Here is a 25,772-nt window from a genome sequence, read left to right on the forward strand (position 1 = left end):
GGCCAACCTGGAACTGTGGCTTGCTGAAGCCAACATATTGAGATGGATTTGCCTTTATCTCTTGTTGCTTTGTATGTAATTTTTTTGGGAAATCTTACACGGTCTGAGCACGATTTGCAATTTAAAAGAAGGTAAACTTATTTAATTATTTTAATTTGAATTGCAAATTGAATAATGGTAATCAAACCTATTCTCAACCTCCTACTTTTCTTTGGAAAGAACTTCCCCCTTCTGCAGTAACAGTGTCATATCTGGAGAGACAACTGCTCTACCAGAAGCCAGAATAGGGTAAGGTGTGTGAAGAGGAAAAAAATAATCAAATTAAGACCATACAGAACTTAATACCCCAGTCCTTTATGTTGTGTAACTATTCAGCAGGGGTCTTAGTATTTTTGGATATTGGTAGTAGTTTGTTAGAGTTATGGAGAATGTCTGTCAGGCATTTAGAGAGGTGCACATGTGCTTTTAGAAAATACAAATTCTAGGTATTCAAGAAAACTTGACACATAATCATGTGTCCATTGTCAATTTTTAGGAACTGACTGTGATAGTCTCTGGCCATGGGATAAGAAATATAAGTGCAAGTAATCAATTTATGTCCTTGTATATCCTGAGGAGATCTGAACCAAATTGTGGCCTGGTACTATGTCCCAGACTGTTGATCTAATTTTACCTTTCTGTAGTCACAGGAAGTAAAATACCTGTGCATGGACCCTGATTGCAAAGGCTTCTGTTAGACAATTTCTACATCAGAAATCTAGTAATGAATTTAGAAAATTAGATTTTCTTTTATGTGACACACTATCTGATGGAAAATATCCTTCATGTCTTACAAGTAGTCTATGAAATTAATTAATAAGAGAATCAGCATATAAAAACTTCCACTAGCTAGGCAAGCTTAATCCTATATGAACATTCCAGTGGCCAACTGGGATGCCATTTGAGAGTGAAAAGCATTTTGTTGCAACACCAAACTGAATAAATTATATGAAAATGGAGCAAATTGGACAAGATTTCCAAAAATTTTTCGGGAAACACAAGAAAATTTTCTCTTTTATTTAGTTTTAAAAATTCTCCATAAAAAAGAGCATGTTTTTGGTATACTACCGGATTAGATCTGTTTTCTCTTCTGTAAAGACAGCTTTTTTTAACAACTAGCATGACATTGTAATATCAGGTTTTTAATATTGAATCTGTTTAAATGAAATATTTTTACATATTCAGAATTTTTCCCTCTTTCCTCAGCTAAAACTCTTTGTGGAGTCTAAACTATATTGTGATTATTAATTCCTTGCCTTTTTCCTTCTCTGCATTCTGTTAAGACATTCTCCATAAATACAAAATATTTGTTTCAAGATGTTAAGAGTTTGTATTGTATTTCTAAAGAGATTTTACACTCAGATTTTTATAGTGGGAGTTACACAGTGAGGAGGGGGCTTTTCTTACATGTCTGCCATGATTTAATGTTGATATGCCTCCACGTTTTGATACTAGCTTCCTCTTACGCTTTCTCACTCTTCCCCTCTTCGCTTTCTTCCCCTCTTTTCCAAATCTCTCATACACTCACCTTTCCCAAATAATGTTTATATTGTGCCTTTTGGCTGGGATAATGCCTTAATAAGATACATGAGTTGTGTTTCCTTTCACAATGCAGACCAGAAACAGGTCAACTCATCAATTCACAATCAAACCATCAAAGAACAAAAAATTGGAAAAACTGCAGAAACATTTTATTTATTCCATAGCTTGGGGAGTTTAGAATGGAAATTTTCAGTTGTTACACAATTCCTTTAGCTGTATACTTTACACTCCACCAGTATTGGGGATGATCTTGTACCCCACAGATCTATTTATGTAAATCCATAGATAACACTTGGACACAGAGCAAACAAAAAAGCTTAACTTGACGAGTTTATAGATAGGATGTGTGACATTATCTGACCCAGTTTTCCCTACCGGATGCAGGTAGGCCACTAGGTTTGAATCAGAACATTGGCACTGTCATGTCTCTAAGTCCACTGATCCTGAGAAATTCCCTGAAGGCTTACTCCCAAGGAGCAGACATCACAGGTGTGATTCAGGGCAACTAAGTTTAGATATCTGCAATGGAGAGGAACAGGCACCTTCAGGCTATGATTCATTTGTTCTGTTTTCCTCGAATTGAGATGAACTGCTGCCTAGAAGGTCTTGTTCCTCCCCAGCCAGATATGTACATCACTAACAGCTACATCAATAAGACATTTTTCCCCTCTTGGGGCTCTGCAGTACAGCCACCTTATTTTCCCTGGACTCCTCTCACCTTCCTCACCACCTACGCTAACTTCTGCAGTAGTGTAGACACATTACTTCCAACAACTGCTCCTTATGGGTGACTCTAGTTTACTGTTTAGCTGTCTGGGACACATCACAGTGACAGCTCTTGATACAGAACAATTTACAGGGCCTTGGCTACCATCTATTTCCCCCAACCCACTTTATTTATTCTGCCCACAGAGAAGCCGTAGGAAAATGCAGATCTGTAACTAGCAAAGCCTCCCATAATGTCCTCTGTACTTTAAAAGGCCTCTTGATTTTGATCAGTACTTTCTTAATTTATTACTTGAATTCCTCTCTGCTGTGAATTTCTGAAGCTAATGATAAAATCCATAAATCTGCTAAATGTTGACCTGGGATGTTCTACATATCACAGTTTCCATCCTCTCAACTGCTGTTTCAGGACATTTGTTTAATCCAATCCTGTCTCAGAAAGTCACAGTTTCCTTTAGTGATACCACTCACAGTACAACTTCAAGAACTCTGGAGATGAATGGCCAGGCTATAGTCTGCAATGAACTACAGATACAGAAGAAAAAAGTCATGGTCATCCTGATCTAGCATTGGTAACAGCTCTGCTCATGAAGCTGCCCTTCAGATGTGCCTTCCCTCCAGCACTCCTGTGATGGTAGGAAGCTGGAGCTCCAGATTCCCCAGAAAATGATGTCACAAAACAGATTATTAGCTTCTAAGGCACAGAAAGGCACAGAAGTCTAGATATAGAAAGACAAGTTTCTTGTCGAAAAGAACAAGAATTTTGCATATAGTAAGAGAAAGTAAAGAGTCACGGTTTCCAGATTTACGTCTTTGTTTTGTTCTTCTCCTATCTATGTTTTAACTGTGGAGGTATTATTCTCTACGAAAAGTTCTGAATTTTAGAAAGGTGTAAGAGATGGCTGTTAAAAGAAAAGTAAGCAAAAAGTTTTTATATTTTAGTGCTTGACAATGGAGACTTCAGAAAGAGGAGTCAATCTTGTTATAAATGGAAAAGTCTGTTTGAGTCTACTAACAAAACCAAAGGTGTACCTAACAAAAGTAACAAGTAGAGCACTATGAAGATCTTCAAGGGGAAACTAAAAGGTCTTGCAGAGTTTTACCTAAAAGGCTCTTTTGCAGATTCTTCCTAAGGCTTTCCGATAAATATATAAAAGATAATTTATGCACAGAAGAGAGTTTTGTAAACCAGATAAGACTTTAAACAGGGGGACAGGACTAACTGGCTGACAGAAGTTTCAGCCAATGTGGTTATCTCAGGAGCATTTTTCCCTCAAGTCATGCTTTATTAAACTTCATTTACAACACCATTTCATTACCACTCAAATAGCAAAAAACAAATATGTAAATATGCAGTGGATAATGCTGCATTTAATTTGGACCAAGAGACCCATAAACTGAAACATCTTTTTCAAGAAAGTGGAGTCCTGATATAATTTGACTAGTTCTATTTGTGAGGCTCTTACTGTAATTGAAATACAGTTAATCTAAGGTGCAGAGAGCCAATGCCCCACTTGCTCCATGACTGAATTAACCTAGTATAATAAAGTAAGTAATTGGACAATGAAAGGGCCTGGAGTCCTTGTGCCAAGAACATGAGAGAAAGTGCTGTCCTTTCCAGATTCATGCTTTCCTCTTGGCAGTACTTTCAGGGAGGCAGCCCCACACCACTTCATGCTTTGGAGGAAGATGCAAATGTCCCCAAGACCAACGATTACTACTTGTTTTAGAAGCATAATACTGTAAACTCAGTGCTCGCTTCTCAAAACAAGATCAACACCAAAACCATCAACATGAAATGAGAACTTAAAGCGTACTGTTGCATTTCTGTATAGTCCGTCTTTCTATTCCCTCCAGACAACTCTAGATTTCTGTTTATTAAGCCATTACTGCAAGGGAGTTTTGCAGCAAATGTATTCATGTCACCTTTGGGCAATGGAAACTCTCACTGTGCATAAAGTAATTGTAGCCTTGTGCATTGTGCTTGTTCCTGACGCCACTGGCAGGCAAACATCTCAAAAATAATTGCAGTTTAAGACCCATTACTGTAAAGGGAAAGGTGACTTTTGACATATAGGGGGCATCTCATATATAACAACTGTCAGTTTTTCTTAATTTATTGCCTGTTTGTTTCCTTCAAAAGGTTCTTGACATTCCGATTTGTGAAGGTTAATGACAGGAAACTCTTTGACAAGAAATTCTACTCATTCCTGAAAGAAGAGATGTATATCAGGGGCTTTTTTATCTGCTTTTGGTTATCTACGTATTTTCTGTATTACCTCCATACTCCACAAAAAAAGCCATACTTTTTTTTCAAAAGTAGACCAAGTTTTCAGCAACAACTTTCCTAGTCTGCTAGCTTTATACAGCCCTGTTAAAGACTGGAATTTGCCAACTCGGAAACATACTCATTTCTGGGCTCCCTCAAACAATCAAGAAGTTTATCTTTAAAAACTGCGTTTGAGTTCAGACCCTATCTAGCCAGACTTTCATGTACTTCCTCAAAGTTCTCTTCTAAATTGCCACTCTGCTGTATGGTGGACGTAGTATTTGAAATCTGAAACTTTTTCCCTCGGAAGTTCAAGCAGCTGGAAACTTCTCCACAGTTTAGTGACCATGTGTTTTGGTGCAGAATACTCTCTGGAAAAGGACATTTTTCTGTAAAGGATTGCTGAGAAAAGACTCCACTTGCTATGTGCATTAGATAATAAACTAACAATAAACCTTTGAAAGACTAGTCTGTTTTCAACTTGCTCTGGCTGAATTTGGATGAAATGAACAGCCCAATGTTTTAAATTAAATAGTTGGAAGCACTTTCACTTATAATGCTTGTGATGGGCTTGCATTTTAGTCTGGTTCCCTTTTTGCATGCATAGTTTATGTCATTTTGATGTCTCCATCCATGATTTGTGGATACAATCAGGCCCAGTGGTTAAACATTAAACAACAAACTGCACCTGCTAATAATGGCATCTTATGCTGCTCATGAAATCACAGCTCCTGTAGGCTGCGTAATTTGTACTGTAAGTTCATTAGCTGTAGATTATTGAATAACAGGATTGGAAAAGTGAGACTGAAACAACATACTAGAGCCCTTGAAAGCTACAGAATGCTTGAAACTATTTGCAGTAGTAGAATCACATTGAAATACATCTGTGGTAGGTTGACCCTGGCTAGATACCAGGTTCCCACTAAAACTATCTGTCACTTCCTTCCTCAGCAGGACAGGAGAGAAAATATAACAGAAGGCTCATGGTCAGGATAAGGACAGGGGGAGATCACCCATCCATTACCATCATGGGCCAAACAGTCTCGACTTGGGGAAATTAGTTTAGTTTATTACCAATCAAATTAGAATAGGATAATGAGAAATAAAACCAAACCTTAAAACACCCTACCCCAGCCCCTCCTCTTTCCAGGCTCAACTTCAATCCAACTTTTCTCTACCTCCTCCCACCCAGTGGCACAGGGGGACCAGGAGCAAGGGCTGCAGTCAGTTGTCTTGACTGTTGTCCACATATTGTCTCTGCTGCTCATTCCTCTACAGGGGAACAACCCCGATCAAGTGTGGTGTCCCTCCCATAGCAGACAGTCCTCCACTAACTTTTCCAGCATAGGTCCTTCCCACAGGCTGTAGTTCTTCACAGTCTGCTCCAGCATGAGTCTCTTTCATGGGATGCAGTCCATTATGAACAGACTGCTCCAGCATCGGTCTCTTGAACATGGTCAGAAATCCTGCCAGAAAATCTGCTCCAGCATGGGCTCTTCTCCATGAGGCTACAGGTCCTGCCAGGAGCCCGCTCCAGTGTGGGCTTCCCACAGCATCGCAGCCTCCTTTGGGCATCCACCTGCTCCAGCATGAATCCTCCACAGGCTGCAGGTGGATATCTACTCTGCTGTGGACCTCCAGGGGATGCAGGAGGACAATCTACCTCACTATGGTCTCTACCACAGGCTGCAGGGGAATCTGAGCTCCAGTGCTAGAGCACCTCCTTCCCCTCCTTCTTCAGTGACTTTGGTGTCTGCAGAGTTTTTTCTCTTACATATTCTTATTCCTCTCTTCTGCACCAGTTTTTTTCCTCTTCTTAAATACTTTATCACAGAGGTGCTACCACTGTTGTTGATGAGCTCAGTCTTGGCCAACAGTGGGTTGATCTTGGAGCTGGGTGGCATTCATTTCACTGGACATGAGGGAAGCATCTAACAGCTTCTCACAGAAGCCATCCCTGTAGCCCCACTCACTACCAAACCCTTGCCATGCAAACCCAATACAACACCTCATCTTCTCCAAAGACCAAGAAAGCCTAGTTTTGTCCAAATGCCAATTTGGCCTAAAGGGCAACCTGTTAGCCATAGGTGACATCCTGCATATTGCTTGACCTATCATGCATGCATAATATGGATAATCATCACTGTCACACTTGTCCCAGTGCTTCCTATCACATATCTCACATAGGCATGCTTGCAGATATTTTTCTCTCTGTAAAAAAAAGCTCAGAGGACAGTTGATATTATTTCAGTGTTGGAAGCTTTCCCTAGCCACCTTTTTCTCTAGTGGATAGAGATTTTTGATATGTGCAGAGTAAGATCAACATGACAGGGAAAGAATATGAACACCAAAGGAAAACCCAGCAGACCTGCAGCTTGCTCCTGGCTGCAGGAGCACACAGACTCTCCTGGCAAGCTGCAAATAGTTAATTGTCCATAGGCTAAGTACTCTGTTTTAAACTGTGGCTGGTTGAATAAATTAACATATATAACAACAATAAATTACAAACAAGTTATTTCTCTTTCACTAACCAGATAAACTGAAGTCACAGCTGAAAAAGAAACTTGGAGCCAACTCTAAAGGCATTGAGATTTTATCGTACACTGCTCAGAGAACTAAATTATATAAGATACGTTTCTAAACCTTTCCTAACTCAGATCTGCAAGTGCCACTTGGGGTCTGGAAGTCAGCTTAATTCTTTTCTAGCCATGAATCACAATCAGCAATAACATTTATGTAACAGAAATCTCATGAACAATTGCAGTGATGACGCACAAATCAGAAAAAAGTAGATCAGTCTCACATAACTGTTTTGGCTCTGCAATATTAACAACAACAAAAAAAGGAGTAGATGCCATTTTTTCCAGAAAGATGATAATATTTGATTATGTTCAGAAGCAATAGCTGCTGGATATAACATCTCTTTCACATCATCACTTTCTGGACACAACTAGTACTCAAAAGTTTCAGTCTTTGAAGTTCTTGTTTTCTTCATACTCATTCTTTACTTCTGACTTTTACCTCTCTTTGACATGATCATAAGTCTATTCTGGTTTTACACTGAGGGATGTGCCAAAAGTCATGGAGATACTCTATTGTGTGCTCTTTCTGTCATCTGCAATTTCTCTCAACATTCATCATATTGAAACCAGATTCCGAGTTGCTGCTAAATATAAGTATCTGACTGAATATGTGTTTCTAGCCTCTGAAGTCCTGCCCAATTAGCACAGTTACAGCAATATTAAGGGAATCTGTTTTGTAGAACTATTAGTACCTCATCATGAACCTATCTACATTTACCTGAAAATTTGAAAAGTCATGTATTCTGTAATTATATTGCATCAACTACCGAAAAAATATTTCTAAATACAACTTCTAGAGTCATATTAACATAACTTAAGACTCAGATTATACCTGCTAGAAGATATTTGTTTATATAACAAAATCAAAGCTTATACTGTGCTTTTTTCCCCTGTCTTTTTGGGTTTTCCCTAGAGAACACTTATTATATATTTCTACTGCCTATTGTGTACACCAGCTGCATTTTGGCTGCCAGATGTTGCACCAGAAATATCAGTTGCTGCTTGAGGCAGGGAGTGAATGCAATTAGATATGCCCTGGTGACAGCTTGACACTTATGGTGGCAATGCTTAAATTTTTAATCGGGCAAGTAACACAAAAACCCACACAACTTGGATTGTTCCCGAAAATTGGACCAGTACTACATTAACATCTTCTTTTATCAGGGAGATACAAAGATCAATGTGCCAGCAGAAGCTCAAATGGATTGGCTGTTACTAGTTAAATATCTGAAACTAGTTCCTGAAACACATTCTGCATGTAGTAGCTGTGAGAGACCTGTTTTCTAGGGCAGTAAGGAATGCTATTGGTTTCAAATAGTGAATTGCTTTTATACTGAAATATTAGTAAACATAAATATACAAAATATATAAAATAAAAGGATTGAATGCTATCTTCACTACTTATGTGATTAGTTCCCATTTACTACATTTCTACCACTCAATTTCTACTGGTATGCCAAATGCTTTTTTAAATGAACTGTATGAAATCAGCTTACAAACTATAAATTTAAAACTTTGAACAAAATCGTTAGGCAATGCTTAGGTATCAAGTACATTTGGTAGTAGAACTATGCCATATGAATTAGTTTAGTATAGTCACGAGAAGCAAAAAAAACCCCAAACCCATGCCAAGTTCAAACTAAATGTAGTCAGTTGCTAGGGCTACATGACCAGATCCTAACCCAACATCAGATTTGTTTTGGATACATAGTTTTTAGTTAAAGCTAAGATGACCTTCTTCTTCTCTTTTAGAAATTATATGTCCAAGCAGGGTCTGTGTTTGTTCATCCAGCATAAATTTCTTACCTCTATCCTGCATTTGTATTGCATTACAATACGGAAGCAGTATATCATATGTGAACAACTTGAAAGTAAACCTGGAGTTAAAGTCTTCCAGAATTAACACTCAGAATGATGTGTAGTCTCAACAAAAGGAGAAGTGAAAACAAGGAAAAGTAATCTAGGCATTAACTGATCACACAGTTAAAGCTAAGTGTTTTGCAGCATGGTTGGTACTCTCTTGCAGTGGGGGAGGGAGTGTACCAAGAACAAATGTACGTATTTCCTTCAGGATTATAATTAAATTTAGAAACTAATGTGATCATAAAATGTACATGCTAGGCTTTAATTTTAGGTCAGAGTCATATGTTAAAAAAGATTTCTACCCTAGATTTTAAAAACATTAGCTTGAGTCATGTAGCACAACCTCATTTTGATCATTTTGAGTTTAGAAGATGAACAATTACTGATGCTGGCAAGAAGTCACACCAAGGGCAAATGAGATTAATAAGAAATAAAACTGCATGTCAGTAGCAAAATAGAAACTGAAATGAACAATCAAATGGGCAGAACAGTCATGCAGCCTAGGCAGCAAAGTCCAAATAAATGGTCTTGAAAGGCACAAGAAAACTCTATAGTAAGCACTTAAACCATCAATTTGAAAAAGTTTTCTGTGTAGAATGTTGCAATAAGTTTCATAATACTTAAAATATAAAGAGATTTCATAGCTTGCACTGCTTACCTTAGCACAGTAATAAATCTGCAAAAAATTACGAAGTAGGAAAAAATTGGTTTGAAACCACTGGGCATATGCATTAATAGGGAGAATTCATTTCCCGTTCATTTTCTACACTGTCCAAATTTCAAAGACTTTATCAGCATCTCTCCTGGTGGAAGTAGGGCAGCATTCTAGGATGTGAAGTTGAACAGCTGCAACAACACTCATGTTTTTGGGTGTTGGGTTACAACTCCTATAGACACTAGTACTTATACAGGAAACATAATAAATGAACAATGTCTGACATTGAAAACATCTGTCAACTACTGCAGCACTGCAGGTGCTAACATGCAGGTTATTTGAAGGAATAGTTCCGGGTAACTGGTTGATGTAACCGGTGATTTGCTCTTATACACTTACATCCAACAGTACCCATGTTCAATCTAAAAACATTTAAAGAAAATAAATGTTTTCATTTTTCTGGAAAAAAACAGATTCCCTTTTTTCTTCCCCAAAGAAGTGTGCCTTTTAAGTACCCAGGCAGAATATCTACATATGTACCAGGAATTCAGTGAAAGAAAGGGAGATAGTGCATAGCACCCACATAATTGACCAAAGCCTGTATCCTGAAGATTCCTCTATTGTCTCCTATCAGTGGCAGCATGGCAATGCATGTTAACATGCATGTGAGTCAGTCAAGTAAAAATAAAGCTAAATATTCAGCAATACCTATTCTACATGGAAGTGAGACTTAAGCCCTGTGTAAGCACATTACCAAAATTTAAGAAAGATCATAGGCTTGGCAAAAGAGACATGGTCTCTTTAAACCTTGCTCCTGCTACTTAACACATCAATGCATTTTTAGGCACTTTGCATTCATTTTTACACTTTTTTTCCATAAGAGATTTACTGTTTTAGGACATTGTGTTGGAAATAACATTGATATAAATTATTCAGATGTACTGTCCAATTATTTAAATGCTTAGGATTAAGACAGAAAGAGAAACTTTAAGCTGTTTCTAAACTACCAAAATACTGCTCAAGTCCCTGTGCCTAAGTTGATAGGCAAAGGTAGGCAGGGATCTAGCTAGGTGTCTGAAATAGTACCAAGAAACTCAGCAAATAGTGAAACAAGCAGTTAGGAGGAAATGTAGGTGCAGAAAAGTGGATTACATTAAGTAGAATTTAGGCCATTCAAACCAAGCACTCATTTTCTATATTGCACAGCACAGTGGATGAAATTTGGTGGCCTACTTGTGCATAAGGTTGAAAAAAATGGCTGTAATGGCCTGTTTTGGCCTTCAACTCATGTGTCTGATTTTCCTTTAGGCTACACTTTTGCACTGCTCTGGCCTATATTTAGGCATGCTTAAAAGCACTTTTCTGCTGTTATAACTGAGTAAAGGAGCTTCAGAGTAAACAAACCATACCCTCATATAAGGTGAAAGTTTTTTAAAGGAAGATATCTTACTTCTTTTTCCATTTGAAGTCCTTCTGCTCTGATATTTCTCTCAAATACTTCCCTCTTCTCTGTCTGTGGATTAGATTTTCTATACACAAGGATGTAGTCAATCCGACATTTCCCATCTCTAAAATATAGTCCATTGGTTTTGTTCTTATCAGGTACTTCCTGTAAAGAGAAAGTCAAACAATTCAGTAATGTTAATTTACCTTAGTAATTGCTGCATTGCTGTTTGCATCATCAGTTTTCAGTAATATTCGACAGGAAAGATAAGGAATCAGAACAAGCTGTTCATGTTTTCAGATGCTTTACACACAGTGCCTCTGACGCCATCTGAGAGGAACACAGACTTCCCCACTTCGAAGTCAGGAGGTCTTAGGCAGATGTTTGGTCATATAGGCATGGGATAGGAGAGAATAGAGAACATATGCCAACCTTTCTCCCCCACTACCCTCCATAAGATTAGGAAAACTTCTTACTTATAAAATAGAGCAGAGAATAGTGTTACTGAAGTGTAAATTTAAAATTAACAACTTGGTATTGTAGAATGTCTTTGTACATGTGAAATGAATAGACAATGACGTGAGCATTTACTGTAGCGAGAAACACTAAAACCTGACATGGAGATTTTTGTTGCTTTGCCTCACAGGACACAGACAATATGAAGGTTCTGTACCTACCTCACCATACCTCATCAGACTAAATGCAGAATATTCTTTACTTAAGGAACAGCTGAGGAAACCCACTGGATTTATTTGGAAAGAATTCCTGGTGTTTGATCTAGCAGTACATAAATACAATAAATATTGTTTCTTGGCTATTTCTTGCAAAAAAATCCCACGCCTGTTCAAATGTTTGATCTGACAGAGAGAAACAACTTGATTTCACTGTTAATAAGAGGCCAAACAGGTCTCTCTCCTGAGATATAAAAGACCAGACTAGTGGTCTTTTTCCAGAAATTCAAGAGATTAAATTCTCTACAGATCCTCCTCACAATTTAACACTACTTCCACATAATACAAGTCCTGCCCAGGGGTTAAGTTTTGACTTTCAGACAAGTCGAATTTTTATGGCAGTTTGCAGGTTGAAGTGTTTCTTACAAAAAATGCACACTGTGAATCATTCGTGGGAACAAACAGCACTCCCTCTGAGTAGTATAATGGACAGGGACCTTCAGGGACCTCAAGATCAGTCCAGCTCTAAGCTGAAGGGAAGGTTAAGCTAATTTATCTCTGTTTTTCCAGAGTTTGCTTCACTACTCCTGCCAGAAATAGCCCGGCCCTATAATATACAATCAATTCTCTGAAAACAATGGATATTTTGCCTTACGCGTCTGGGAGAAGGAGGGAATTTTCAAAATACTTTCTCCACAGGAGAACTGCTTCTGAATTTAAATTACAAATTGAACATTTCAGTAGGAAAAATGATTCTTACAGGGGAAAAAAAGACAAAACCAATATTCTGATTCAAAGAATTTAGGGTAAGATGTCTTCCTCAGCAGGCATTTTGATTAAATGGGAAAACCAATGAAAGCATCCCAAATGTCCCATCCCCTTGGTATATCTGGTTCACTAAAGAAAGAAAAGAATTTTTCTAACATTCTTTTATTACAGTGCCTGACTCCTGACACAACTTAATGCAGACTTGATACAGTGGAACAGTTCCTTGAGCCTGAAAAGAAGGCAAGAAAAAAGATTTAAGCTCTAAGGAAATAACAGTAAAAGACCAATTATATCTATACTGCATATCATGCTGATAAATGTTACTATCAAGATATAAGAAGTATTTTTCATCGAGCATTAAATATGAAAACAGTTCAGGCAGAACATTTTATTTTTTTCCATTAAAAATCTACATCGAGAAGGCATAAAAAAACCCAACTCAAAGGGGTATTTATGTTATTTAAATAAAGAAGGGTGCAGCAGGAGATTAAGAGGCAGTGTGCCAGCTTGGTGGTCCTGGTGTGATTTTTAACCCTCCTGACAAACCGCTCTTCCTGTTCAGTGGTCAGTCACTACATGTACTTTGGCAAGTGGTGTAATAAGAAAGGAACCGCAGAACAAAACCCACGCTGAGGATCTACCATCTATGTAGGTTTAAGGGCTCACTTTGGGCCCACTCTAATCTGGTCCAGGAGACTCACTGGATTTACATCCACAAAGAATCAGGTTTAAACCTAACAGTGTTCCAGACTGCAAGGAAATAATGAGTAGGGGCAATTGAGACAGTCACTTCAAATGTACACTCCTCATCTAAACTCAGACTTGTCCTCTGAGTAGCATACCATAAGGAATGCATCCTTCTCTGCATGCAGTAGTGACTCCACTGGAAAAATAGATTTGTCCTTTATGCTTCCTATATCTCTTCTTTCTCTGTAGAAAATTGATTTGCCCTACACTGACTCATCAGTGAATGCAGAATCTTATATTAAAGAGTATCTAAGAGATTTAGCCAAGCTATTTGACCTGTAGGACTTCTTCCCCTGTATATATGACTTCTTGGGGCAGTTACTTTCTCTTGGACTTATGAAGTATTACCAACTACGGTATTGTAATTTTTCACTCAGAAAGATTGCTTAGACACTCTTATCATTACTTAAAGGTCCTTTTCATTTCAGTAACACTGTATGTCAGATCCAGACTGATAAACCCTTCTAGGCTGTTATGGACTCTTGGAAGGAACCCTTTCTCTGGCCCTCTGTTACAGCCTCTAAGGAGACTTTATAGACTGAATCTGGACTTGCAAGAACCCTTGAGGATCTAACATAGTACTAAGACAGTCAGGGCTGGCCCAGCGGTGTCAGGAAATAGCAGCTGCAGGGCTTTTGCGTTGTCCAAGTATTACAGGCTTACACTATTCCAGACAGAGACATTTGTCCTGTCCTTCCTCCAGATAACGCATCTCCCTTACCTGTGTTATGGTGTAAAAATTCGGTTGTCCTAAACTAATCAAAAAAATGTATCTAAAACCAGGTCTGACAGCAGTTTTTGGTGAAAAAGTGGTGTAGGCATGTATGTTAAATCTCCATTCCTTCATCTGAAAAAGGATGCTGGAAGAAAGTGGAAGAACATGGAAGACTTCACTCTAGCAAGAAGCTCAGCATTTTTTTTCTATCTTTACAGCTGTATTTGTAATACGTGTTGTATAATTGGGTACTGTTTTCCAAGGAGTGAAGTAGATTTTATATTCTCACATGCTCAATTGGAACCATCAACATTCATAGACATATGACTCATACAAACAGATTCACAGAATATTCATATATGCTAGGAGAGCTTTAGGTTAAAGGGCTTACCCAAAGTTTCACTATCCAAAGTGAGAGGATTCGAAACCCTAATAGCTATAGAAAGTTTAAATGGAAGTTTTAAACAAAAGTGCAGTTTGGGAAATTGAAGAAATTTGAAACTTTACATGTGAGTCTTAAAAAAATAAATCAGAATGGACTCTAATGCTCACTAATTTAATGATAGATCAGATTCTTTCATCATTCCTAATTATTTCAGCACCTGGTTAGTATCAGCATGGATGCTTAATGAAGGTAGATTCTCGAATGCTAAAGAGGTTGTCTTTTTCTGTTGGTGATGTCTACTTGAAATAAATCCCCAGTATGTGACTTCACAGCTGATGGAGAAAGTTAACACATTCACCACTAACGGTGATAACTTAAGCAGAAAAAGAGGAACCCAGAATCACTCAGTCTTAAAAGCATAGTTCCAATCAAAGCACAAGTATATTTTCTTTGCATGTTCTTTTTATTCCATTTCTTTTTACCCATTTAGATTATAATTTCATGGAACATGCAGCTTTATTTTTTCCATATCTCTTTACTGGTTGGTATATTCTTCTTGATAGCCAAATATACTTAATTACCTGGAACTTTTCTAATAGTGAAATTATTTAGGCTGCAAAATCAAGTGTTCAAATGCTAGGAAGTAACACAGTTTTCTCTGAAAGCTTATAAAAACCTCTTTCTGTATCCAGTCTGATCATTGAAGACAACAAGGATTTGGTGAAAAGAAATTATGTAGCTAGTTTGCATTCTGATAAATACATATGAGAAAACTGAGCAGAACTTTCAAAAGCTATCATAAGCACCATAAAGAAGAACTGAATTCTTATTCTGCAACATGAATATCTTTTCTCTGTCCGAATCTTCAGTGCAAATTCCAATTTATAAAAGAGACTGTTAAACTGTATTCTGTGTAATGTTAATATCACGGCCCCCAAATATCAACAATTTGATGCTTAAAGTGAAGGCTGTAGAAGCGACTCCTACCATTATGATTTTGAAACTACCTACATTAACTGGAATGCCAAGGCTGGGCCACAGAAGCCATTTAAGCAGAAGTCAAATTTTGTCCCAGCTCCATCATTCTCCCTTATTTGGAGACCGATATAAAATTCCATAGAAAGAAAGGTAGAATGGATGCATACCTGGAATACATTGCTAAATAATTTTTCCTTTAATTTTTACTTTCTTTCTACTGCTACTCAGAGAATAAAACTTCAGTGAAAGTAATACAATATTTTAGTGAAAATATGTTCCTGGACTTAAATTCTAAAGTGTACGCTTAACTGCTATATTGGCATATGTAAAAAGTATTTTGATCAATGGACAAAAAGGGAAATGGGATTTTAAATCTTCTCAGGTTGTAGCTGTGTTTGAATGAAACATAAAACTCAGGGAAAAAAAAAACAAAAACATCTTTGGCCAAAAGACAAGCTGAACCCCAATCTGGCTTCAGTTAAAGAAGTGTTAATAAAACTCCATCCATAAAGTCTTCATTGGATCTTCTGATTGAGCATGAACAACTAACAGTTGAAGCAAACAACATTTCAGCTTGTCAGCTAAACAAAAGTGATAAGAAACACTCTATATGCCCTTGTAAATTTCTTTGATTGTAGATTCATTTTAGTGATTCAGCCAGAAGTCATATTAAATTATTTCACACCAATGTTAGCTTCCAAACTAGACCAAAGAAACACCAATACATTCAGAGAGACTTTTGCTGGTGCCAGATTCCCTGTCCTGATGACATTAAGGGGGATCTACAGTAACTACTAAACTAAACTGAAAGCCTGAAGGAAGCTTTATCCTTCAAAGTTCACGCTACCACTATATAGTTGTGCTCCCCTATTTATCCATACAAACTATATGACATACAATGTATCTTTTCCTTCTGGAGTTAAGCAGGGACCAAGTTCTTTGAAAATTTTTTTCCCCACCACCTTATATCTATCTGTGACCTACATTGTTATTTTCCTCAGCTACAGTTATAAAAAAACCTTAAATCTGTTAATTCAATCAAATTCCTCAGAAGTTTCCCCCTTCCCTTTAAAAAACAACAAAGAATAAATCTAAGAGGGGAAAAAAAGATTTTGAAGTATTGTTTCTGCAATATTGTTACATTAACAGCAGCATGCCCTTCTGATAATTTTCTGTTAATTTTTCCTCTCTAACATACAAAAATCATGTGTCTTTCATCTGTGTTTTTTGTTAAAGACCATATGGTACATGGTCTCAAAAGGTAACATACGAATATCATGTCATATTAACCTATTAAGGTTAATAGGCAAAGAGGCCTCTTTGTAACTTGTATGGGAAGCTGGTGAAGAGCTACGAGTAAAGAAGATGAAATTGTGAGCAAGGTCAAACACATATTCAGGGTGTCCTGAATTTTGCTGCTTTAATTATCTATGTAGACATTCCAGTGGTGCAGCTCTCTATGGGATGAATTTCTAGAACGAAGAAAATCTCTGACTCTCTTCTCAGCAGTGTTTCACAAAAGAACTTGCACCAGAAAACCCTTTTGCTCCTGGAAAAGACATAATCTGTAATGGCATCTTCTAAAATCTATCAAAACCAGTAAATAAAAAACCAGGGCCAGGGCAGGGGCTTCAGCAATGTCCTGTGGTTTTCTATGCTTTTTAATTGCTAGTGAGGCCCCTGCCAGTTCTGATCTGTGTCAGTGAGCCCTCTGCCAGAAATTCCTCAGGCACAACTTACAGGTAACATCAGATCAGTCTGGTAAGAAGTCTGGATGTACCCACTTTCCTGAGGTGGGGAAAAGGAGAGAAGTCCCTGGTCTCTTCAATCCCTGAGGAAACAGCCCTAACATCCATAGGCTGCAGGGCACTTGGAGGCAAAATTAAAGGATTTTTAATCCTTTGTGTCTTTCTGCACAAGACACAAAAAAAGAAATTTAGGTCCAGATTTTCATTGTGGGTCCATGATGCTTTGCCTGCTTTAAGACATAATTTTAAAGGGACTATGTGGTGAATGTTTCCTCCCTGGTATGTTCTCTGACACCATTATGCACCATTGGGTCACCACTTCTTCACTGGAAGGTTATGTCTCTCATAATTGATACCCAAGGCTCCTTATGAGAGTTTTATGAAAAATTCTCCTCTGCACCCCTTCTTGTTAGAGGATTAATATAGGGAAAACTTTTCCATCATTTTCAGAAGCAGTGAAGCATTAGACTTGTATAGATGTTTCACTGGGGGTGCATGAAATCAAGACTTTTGAACTGGAGATATTTTATATTTCAGCATTATAATCTTTGAATGGAAAATTAGTCCTCATAGGAAAGGTTAGACACAAGTTGACTTGCAGAAAATGAGATTTTAAATCAAATTACTTTTATTCCCTCTTTCTAATGGGCATTGATAAATATTATACTAATAATTCTGTGTGTTCTTACCTCTCCCACAACTTCCAACCTGCTGGCATCATCAGAAGTACTGGTCAAGTTCCCATGGTGAAGCAGGGAGTCATCATCTTTGGAAGGGCTGTTCACACCTTCTAACTCATCAAAGAAAATGTTGACATCCTTAGCTACTAAAAAACAAAAATAAAAATATACATTCAAATCACCACTGAACCAAATGAAGACATCAAGTATAGCCCATCAATAATCCCACTTTTTAGTTCTCATTTAAGTATTTTAATTTTAAAATCTGATGAGCATTGTTGGATCTCTTTCTTCAACAGTGAGCCACATAAAAATTTAGGACACCACAATACCTCTCTGATGACAAATAAGCAATCTGCTGTTACAATAAAACAGACATTAGCTATTTCCTCAGCTTCTCTTGGGATAAATAATTCAAATCATTACCTTCTAGATGAGTATCATCTCTGAAAATTTCTTACTATAAAGAAGTAGAATTTGACCCTACTACATGAAATATGAAGTTTGAAGTTGTACAGACCTGTGGGGCAGGCAGAGGTAGAAGACCTTTAAATAAATACTGTTACTTGAAAGGCATTGAGTAAATGAGCCTGGGCAGATATTTGTTTTTGCACAGTGTGGCAAGTTTTGATGCATATAAATCTGACACTTTTAAATCTGCCTACCACACAGCTCTCAGTCTTGCATGAAGCAATCACTTTATTCTACAGAATGCTGTAGTATACAACTCTGATAAAAAGTATAGGTATTAAGGGCCTGGAGTGTCTGTCAGAAGGGAGTTGTGGGGCAGGCAGGTGCGCTCTGCACCCCACATGCTACAGATCTGATGAAAAAGGGTGATGAGATGTGTGCGAGGAGAAGAAAAAATTCCTTAGCTGAGGATCAAGCTTCAGCTGTGGATGGACTTCATCTCTCCAACCTTATGCCTCATAGGCAAAATCCAAAATTATGACAGTAGAGTTGCAAGTGTTAGAAGAGACTCCCAAAGGTCCTAGCTACCAAGCCTCTTACCCTGACTACGGTGGGACCAAATGTCTAATACTCTTTATATACATTTGTCTAACCCCCTATTTCTCACATTTTTTTGCAAACTTAACTGACTTTTGGAATCATTCTTTTGCACAATAAATTCCTGATGCTTTGCTTCTCCTCAGCCACCCTAACTTAGCAACAGGCAATTGTAATTCCTGTTGGTGAGAATCTATGTTAATAGGGAACAGCCAAAAATCCCTAGTTACTACCAGCAACTTAGTTCCATTTCTAACTGCTGGCTGTAGGTGTAAAAACCCATTCCCCCACTGTGAAGAGACTGAATAGCTTCCAGAAATTAACAGCCATTAATTGTTCCCAGCCATGATGAGCATTTTGTGACCTTCTTTTTACCTTTCCCTTCTTCAGGGGCCGTAGCCCAGTTTAAGAATCCTTATTAAAATATTACTGATGGTACTGACTCCCCAGTCTCTGCAGGTGGCCTATTTTTCACTCTCACATACAGGAGAATGTTTTTTCTGTAATATTCATCCAGAGTTCAAATGTGTTAGTCTTTCTCTGTCAATCATGAATGTGGGGAAGAGTTTCCTCCCTTTTCATATGTCTTTTACAGCATCTGAAGTCTACTATTACATCTGCAGGTAATAGAAAACCCTATCAAAGTATTCAAGAATCCTTTGTCTTCATTTTCATGTATAAAATATGGACAAGGTTAATGACAGACATTGTACTTTTAATCACAATACTTTTGCTTAGAAAGCCACTAAAAATTTCAGAAACAACAGAAAAGTTCTCATGTCCAAATTAATCCACTATAGATACTAGGCTAATGTGCTAACCTAAGCAGCATAATTTGTAGGAGAGATTCTGAGTTTCTGGTGCTGTTTTGTTTCATGTGATGAGAGCCTGCAGCTCCTCAGTGTCAGTGTGGTTGCATCCAACTTGTCCTAGGGCAAGCCACAGAGGTTTTAGAGATTTATAAGGCAAAAAACAGACTCCAATTTGTAGCACATGTAGCAGTAATATTAAAGAATTTTTTGCCACCTTGATCCATTTCAATCCACCAAAATCATACTAGGGATATTTATAAAAGAGAGAGGAACTGCTGCAAGACAGCACAGTCTAGCCAACTGTCCTTCACTGTCCCCCACTGTTTCAAAGGTCAAGACTGGAAACATTCCACCCCATCAGATAATAATTTGGATGTAGATCATGACCAGATCTTGCATATATGCCCATATGAGAAAAATTTATTTCAATATTCAACGGAAAGAACTACTGAAACAGAAAATATTTTGAATAACTTGAACTTTACTGAACTGAAACCCATCAGAGTGCCTCCATGACAGTGACACATGAATCGGTATATGATTAACACTTCAATATAGGCTGAAAGTAACTGTGGAAAAAACAAAAAAACAAAAAGAATTAAATAATGAAGATTTCTGAAGATTATTGAAGACATATATATCTGTTGCAGACAGGGGCCATGAAAGATGTAAAAATTATAGTTTTGCTTGTACGCTATACTTGAGGGAATTTGAACTATCTTTGCCCTGACATTAGGACTATCTTGGTACAAAAGAAGATACCTTTGAGATACTAGAATTGCTGCTTCTTGAAGTGCTTTGGGTTGCAGAATATATGGATTCTAAGGGGATGTGTTGAGATACACAGCTTGGTGTGTAAGTGAATGTGTCTTGGGGCTTCAAGCAGAGAATTACTGAATTATCCTGAGGACTTTTGAGGAGCAAAAAAAATCTTGTTTTAAGGTCACTTTAAAATCCAGCCCATCTCATCAGTGACTAGAAGCTGTGGAAGCAGTGAATCTCAACTGCTTAGTGAAATTAACTACCAGGACTTGCCCAGATTGCCTGCAGTAGAAAACTGCTTATATCAGAAATATGCAGATAATTGACATGTTGGTCAGTGACTACAGAATAGGATAAGTATGAAGAGATGTTCTGAACTATCTCATCAGTGCTAAAGGTGTCTGTTACCTTTTTGCAGTTGCAGTAAAGGTGTGCTGCTGAGGAGAAAGTGAAGCTTTTTACACCACAGTTACTTTGATGTTTTATGTTTTTGAAAATGTGCTCTTAGTATATCAGTCATTGAAACTAAATATGGGGCCCCAACATTTGCTAAGATTATTTTTCTACCCCAAGTCTCATTATATACTTAAAAATAAAATCAGAAAATATTATTCTACAAAACTAAATAAATAATTTATATAGCAAATCCTCTTTGTTTTACATTAATAATGGTGATGGTACTTCCAAGATAACTCTCCTGCTGCCTGAAGGTAGCTCAGCCCCTCCACTCCAATGGACATGAACACCTACATGGCCAAATATTGCTAAAAGCATAATCAGGGCTCCATCTTTTCTGTCCCCTTCAGACCATGATATGTATATACCCACAAATGTCCTTAACAGAATGATATATAATAGTTTTATTATATATATATATATATATATATGTGCTATTTGGGAGACAGAATGGTGCTACTATATAGTAATGTATTTTTAAGCAGTAAAATTTACCAGGAATACAGAGCAGCATATACATTGCTACAGGAGATATTAAGAATTCTCCCTCTGCTTTTAGATCAGCTTAAATATGCAAACTCTTTTCTCCACCTCTGGAGAAATGTTCTATTTTGCAGAAACAAAATCAAAATGACTTGATAATTCATAATCCCTTGAAGAACAGGAAAAAAAAGTGAATATATAAATATTTTTATCCCAAATATAGTAGAACTACATATTCTGAAAGCTGAATGCTGAGAAATTCCGAGCAAGAGTCCATGCACAATCTCAATGGAGATTGTGGCACAAGCCACTTCAGACCAAAAGGCTGATATATGACAGGGCTCAAAGACAAGATATCTCCTTTAACTTTCTGAAGATGGATGCTGAAACTGAAGTCCCTAAAAATAAGAACTTTCATAAAAAAATGGGACCTGAACATATTACTGTGTAGCAAGATGGAAAAATGCTCAGAGATCATGTTTCTGTTCATTAATTGCCATTTTATTACCAAATGTCACATCAAACCATAGAGTATACTCTAGCTTTGGATAATACAAGGTGAAAATCAGTATTCCAGAAACTGTTCTTTGGAAGCTTTTAGTTGTATCAGTAACACTGAAAAGTGAATTTCCTCAAAAATTCTTATTGGGAATGTCTATAATAAGTACAGAGGAATTCCATATGTTAATGGCAGTGGAAAAAATGATTGTGTTTAAAAGCAGTAGTATTGGAGAATACCCACTAATAAAAACATTAAGTACAAAATAGCTGCTTTGCAGAGACTTACAAAGCAGAAAAGTTCAAGTATAAAAAAAACAAGAACCTTTCTGCATCTTATTGTACTGTATGTTATGTTTTTACAGCACCTGTGTTGATTTATTGGTAAAAATATTTTTCAGCACTCAGTAAAGATGCGGATAGAATTTACCAATTTTTGCTTCAAGGAGGCCATCCTAGAGACATCACACAGTACAGAACTGTTTATCATGTTAAATGTTAAATTCAGTAACTACACATCAGTGTTGGTTTCCAGCTCCCCAGAGCCCCACTGTACCAGGGAGGCACCTTCTGCCGGGGTTGGGACTGCCCCAGTGCCACTCAGCTGTGCTGGGGCTGTGGCCTTGGTACAGGCTGTGAGTAGGCATCAACAGGGAATTCTGGTTCCAGTCTGACAGAGTTGCATGCAGAACCTCAACAGCACTGCTGTCTAGTTTTCAAGTTTGGTTTAGATCAGATCCATCATCCTGTTTTGTAATCCCCTAATCTACAGTGTGTTGCCTATAGCTACTTTCAGATTAGTAATTATTTTTTCTAGACTGTTTCTGATACACTACAGATAATTTCTAATATCATGTGGTTGAAAAGAAACTGTTTTACATAAGAACTACCAGAAATCTTTAGAAAAATGTGTCTGAACTACTGTACTGAAATGCAGCAGTTAACCAAAATGCAATAGAAGCAACTTTTAAGTCTTTCATAATAGGAATATAATTGCATAAAAGTGAATAATGAGATGGTAAATCTCTATCTTCAGTTGCAGTCTAAGAGACTCAGTAGGGTAAAAGAAAAAAACAGAGTAGCTTGAGATCAAAATGTTTTCAGTAATTAAACTAAAAAAAAAAATAAATTCTGTTGGATGATCACTCTTGGCAGTCTACCAAACAGAAAGATATGCCAACTAGCTGACACAAGGCACCCTCTGAATAGGGAAATGCTCAGGAATCTTATGTTAGCAAGAAAAAGCATGTGGTCTTTAAAAGCATCATTAGCCTCTTCTAAATTATCATTCAATGCTAACAAATGGGAATAAAAGTAACATTGACTGTTCAGAGCAACTAACATAGACATGTTTATCCTAATTATATGATATTCACAACAGACTGCAGGTGACAAGACACTGCCCTGGACACATAACAAGCCCCTGCAAAGTGGGTTGTGCAGTCACAGAAACTCTTTTGTTTTTGCTGAAGGAAATGTAGCTGAAGGACATAGAGATTAACTTCCCAACAGCACCTGTGTCTGGTCTGGAAAAAGAAAAAACACCATCTCCAAGGCTGTAAAAGCTGCATCCTTCTTAAATGGTTTGTAAATAATCCATAAATCAAAACTTTAATTCTTAAAACACTCCCAACTTGAACTGCTTATCCATGTTTAGCTATCATCTATTCAGCTTCTGAAAGAATATATAGTGCCTTTTCAGGCTCTCCAGTCTGCATCCCAACTGCCCCCAGCCTATATCTGGGCTGTACTGGTGTGGAGAAGAACAGAAAAAGCAAAACCTCATATTAAGATTTCCTGATGGGAAAAGCATTTTAAGTTACAAAACACAAAGTTCATCCCAAACCTGCAGCATAAGTAATAAATTGATTCAATTTCAAATTATTACCCTCACCATCATACTAACTCAAGTGTTTTCCTTCCACCCCCAAACAATCAAATCAAATCAGAAACCACCAATCTGATTCTACCACTGTGTGGTTCCCTATTCACATGGCAAAAATCAAGCAGAATTCAGGATTTTATACATTCTTCTTCATCTTTTATCACTCAAAAGTGGAAGTTGCTGTTTCTCACCTTAGAAAATTGCTGCACCAAACACCGAGTTTAAAACAAACCTGGAAAATAAGGAAACCAGGAAGCCATGCCATGCATTTTGATTCTTGCCTTGCATAGAAGTTTTCAAACCATTAGAGAAAATTCTCACTGAAATTCCAGATTCCTTTGGATTCCAGAATTGCATCAATTCTGGATAGGGGGAGTATCTTCCGCTGTTATTAACAGTAGTACTTCTTCTACCACAAGCCTTGAGATCATTCTGAAGTTGAAGTTAAGAAGGGTGAATCAATTAATTCTTAGTCCAGAGCCCATTACATGTAAAAAGAGATCATTTTATGCAGCATCTAAGACATGTCAACCTTCCCTTGTTGTGACAAGCTCATGACTTCTGCTCCTAAAAATTAACAACTGCAAAAATGTAAATATACCCCAACACTTTGGAACAACTGGAACTTCAAATACGCGACTGCAGCATTTGCTCAACATTATTAGTTTACACTGCCACTTAGAAGTGTAAAGAATTGATTAAAGTAACGGGAATTTTGCAATTCCTGATTATGTCTGCATAGAAAATATATACTGCTGGAATCCTTAGACACATAATAATTCAAATCTTACTATTACTTCTCTGACAGTAAAAGATTTCTTAATGGCCTTCAATAAACTGTTGAACTTTCTCAGATATTTTAGTCATACATACTTATTATTCAGTTCATCGCTTTGTAGGTTCCTTCAGCTATAACTTCAGTGCATCTCAATTGAACCTTCTAGCATAAACACAATTTTACATCCACGGAATAACTTACTTTCTTGTATTGCATTAAGAATTTCTGAAAAGTCCACATCTGTCTTCTGTATGTCTGGTTTTATCCATATTTGCGTTTCCAGCTGGTTAACCTGCAAATCCTCTCTTCCTTCTGAAGAAATTGAAGACATTGATGGGGTTTATGACAGCGCAGTAGAAAATGCAGCTAAGAGGGTTTCAGGTGAGGAAGCACACACATTGAATGAAGATATTTCCATTTTTTCTCCTAAGTAGAACCAAATTTTCTTCAAACCAAGCAGTTTCAGATAGAACATGGACTGATTTAAAGCTAAACAACATTCTCTGCTATCAACAATGATGCAGAGTCATAACTAGTAAGTCCCTTGGTCCCTTGTTCGAGTGACCATATGTCACCATGCCATGAGCATCACCTCTACAAAGCTAACTCCCAAATGTGAAAACAGACAAAAGGTGTTATTACAATTGACACAGGAACAACCAGACTAAAATAAAACACACTAACACACAAAAGATGAATTAAGACGCAAGACAGGAAAAAACCATTCGGACAAAAAGAGCATGGACAGCATGCTTCACCAACAGGCCACCATAAGTTCTCACATGCCAACCTGATGGCATGACATAATCTAGGAAGAAGTCCAGCACTGCAGTGCATTTCAAAGGCATTCACACTTGTATGTGATGCTTGCTGTCTAAAAGCACTGCAGAATAAAAACATATTCTAGTGGGTCGCAGTGTGCAAATCTATTTGCACACATAAATAGACACAAAATTTGCCCATTTCAGTGCTCTTTCAACATGAGGAAAGAAAGCAGCAAGTTTTGAAAACAGACTCTTTCGATGCAGAGAAAGGTGGCTGCCTATCAAGAGTAGACAGGAAAAGGCACTGGGCAAATGGGCTTAAGATGCTGGTTACAGGGTATTTGGATACAGGCAGAGAGACAGAGGGAGCTACTGGGAATACATCTGGTTTTTAAAGAATAGCAGGAAAACCTTTCACAAAGGCATCTGTTAGAGATCATGCTCTTGAGCAACTAATGCACAGAGTTAGCAGAGAGCTGCAGTGGTCAGGAAGATTTATCTGGGAAAAGACTTC

General features: G+C 37.5%; 1 protein-coding gene across 4 annotated transcripts in view; it reads right to left on the minus strand.

Annotated features, from left to right (window-relative positions):
* Positions 1–25,772, minus strand: part of ANO4 (anoctamin 4) — a 109,255-nt gene that overhangs the window by 73,688 nt on the left and 9,795 nt on the right. For 2 of the 4 annotated variants that reach the window (XM_018080770.2, XM_018080769.2), the window contains exon 1: positions 2,779–2,920. Coding sequence is in view for 2 of the 4 variants with exons in the window: in XM_029963604.1 (XP_029819464.1) it covers positions 11,127–11,285; positions 17,822–17,958; positions 24,696–24,806 (407 nt within the window). In the remaining 2 variants the exon portion in view is untranslated. Of the gene's footprint in view, positions 1–2,778; positions 2,921–11,126; positions 11,286–17,821; positions 17,959–24,695; positions 24,807–25,772 lie in introns of those variants that run through there. The other 2 variants (XM_029963604.1, XM_029963605.1) reach the window with 2 other exon arrangements.

The sequence above is a fragment of the Manacus vitellinus genome, unplaced genomic scaffold (genome assembly GCF_001715985.3).
Source record: "Manacus vitellinus isolate BGI_N305 unplaced genomic scaffold, ASM171598v3 scaffold_5_pilon, whole genome shotgun sequence".
NCBI classification, from domain to species: Eukaryota; Metazoa; Chordata; class Aves; order Passeriformes; family Pipridae; genus Manacus; species Manacus vitellinus.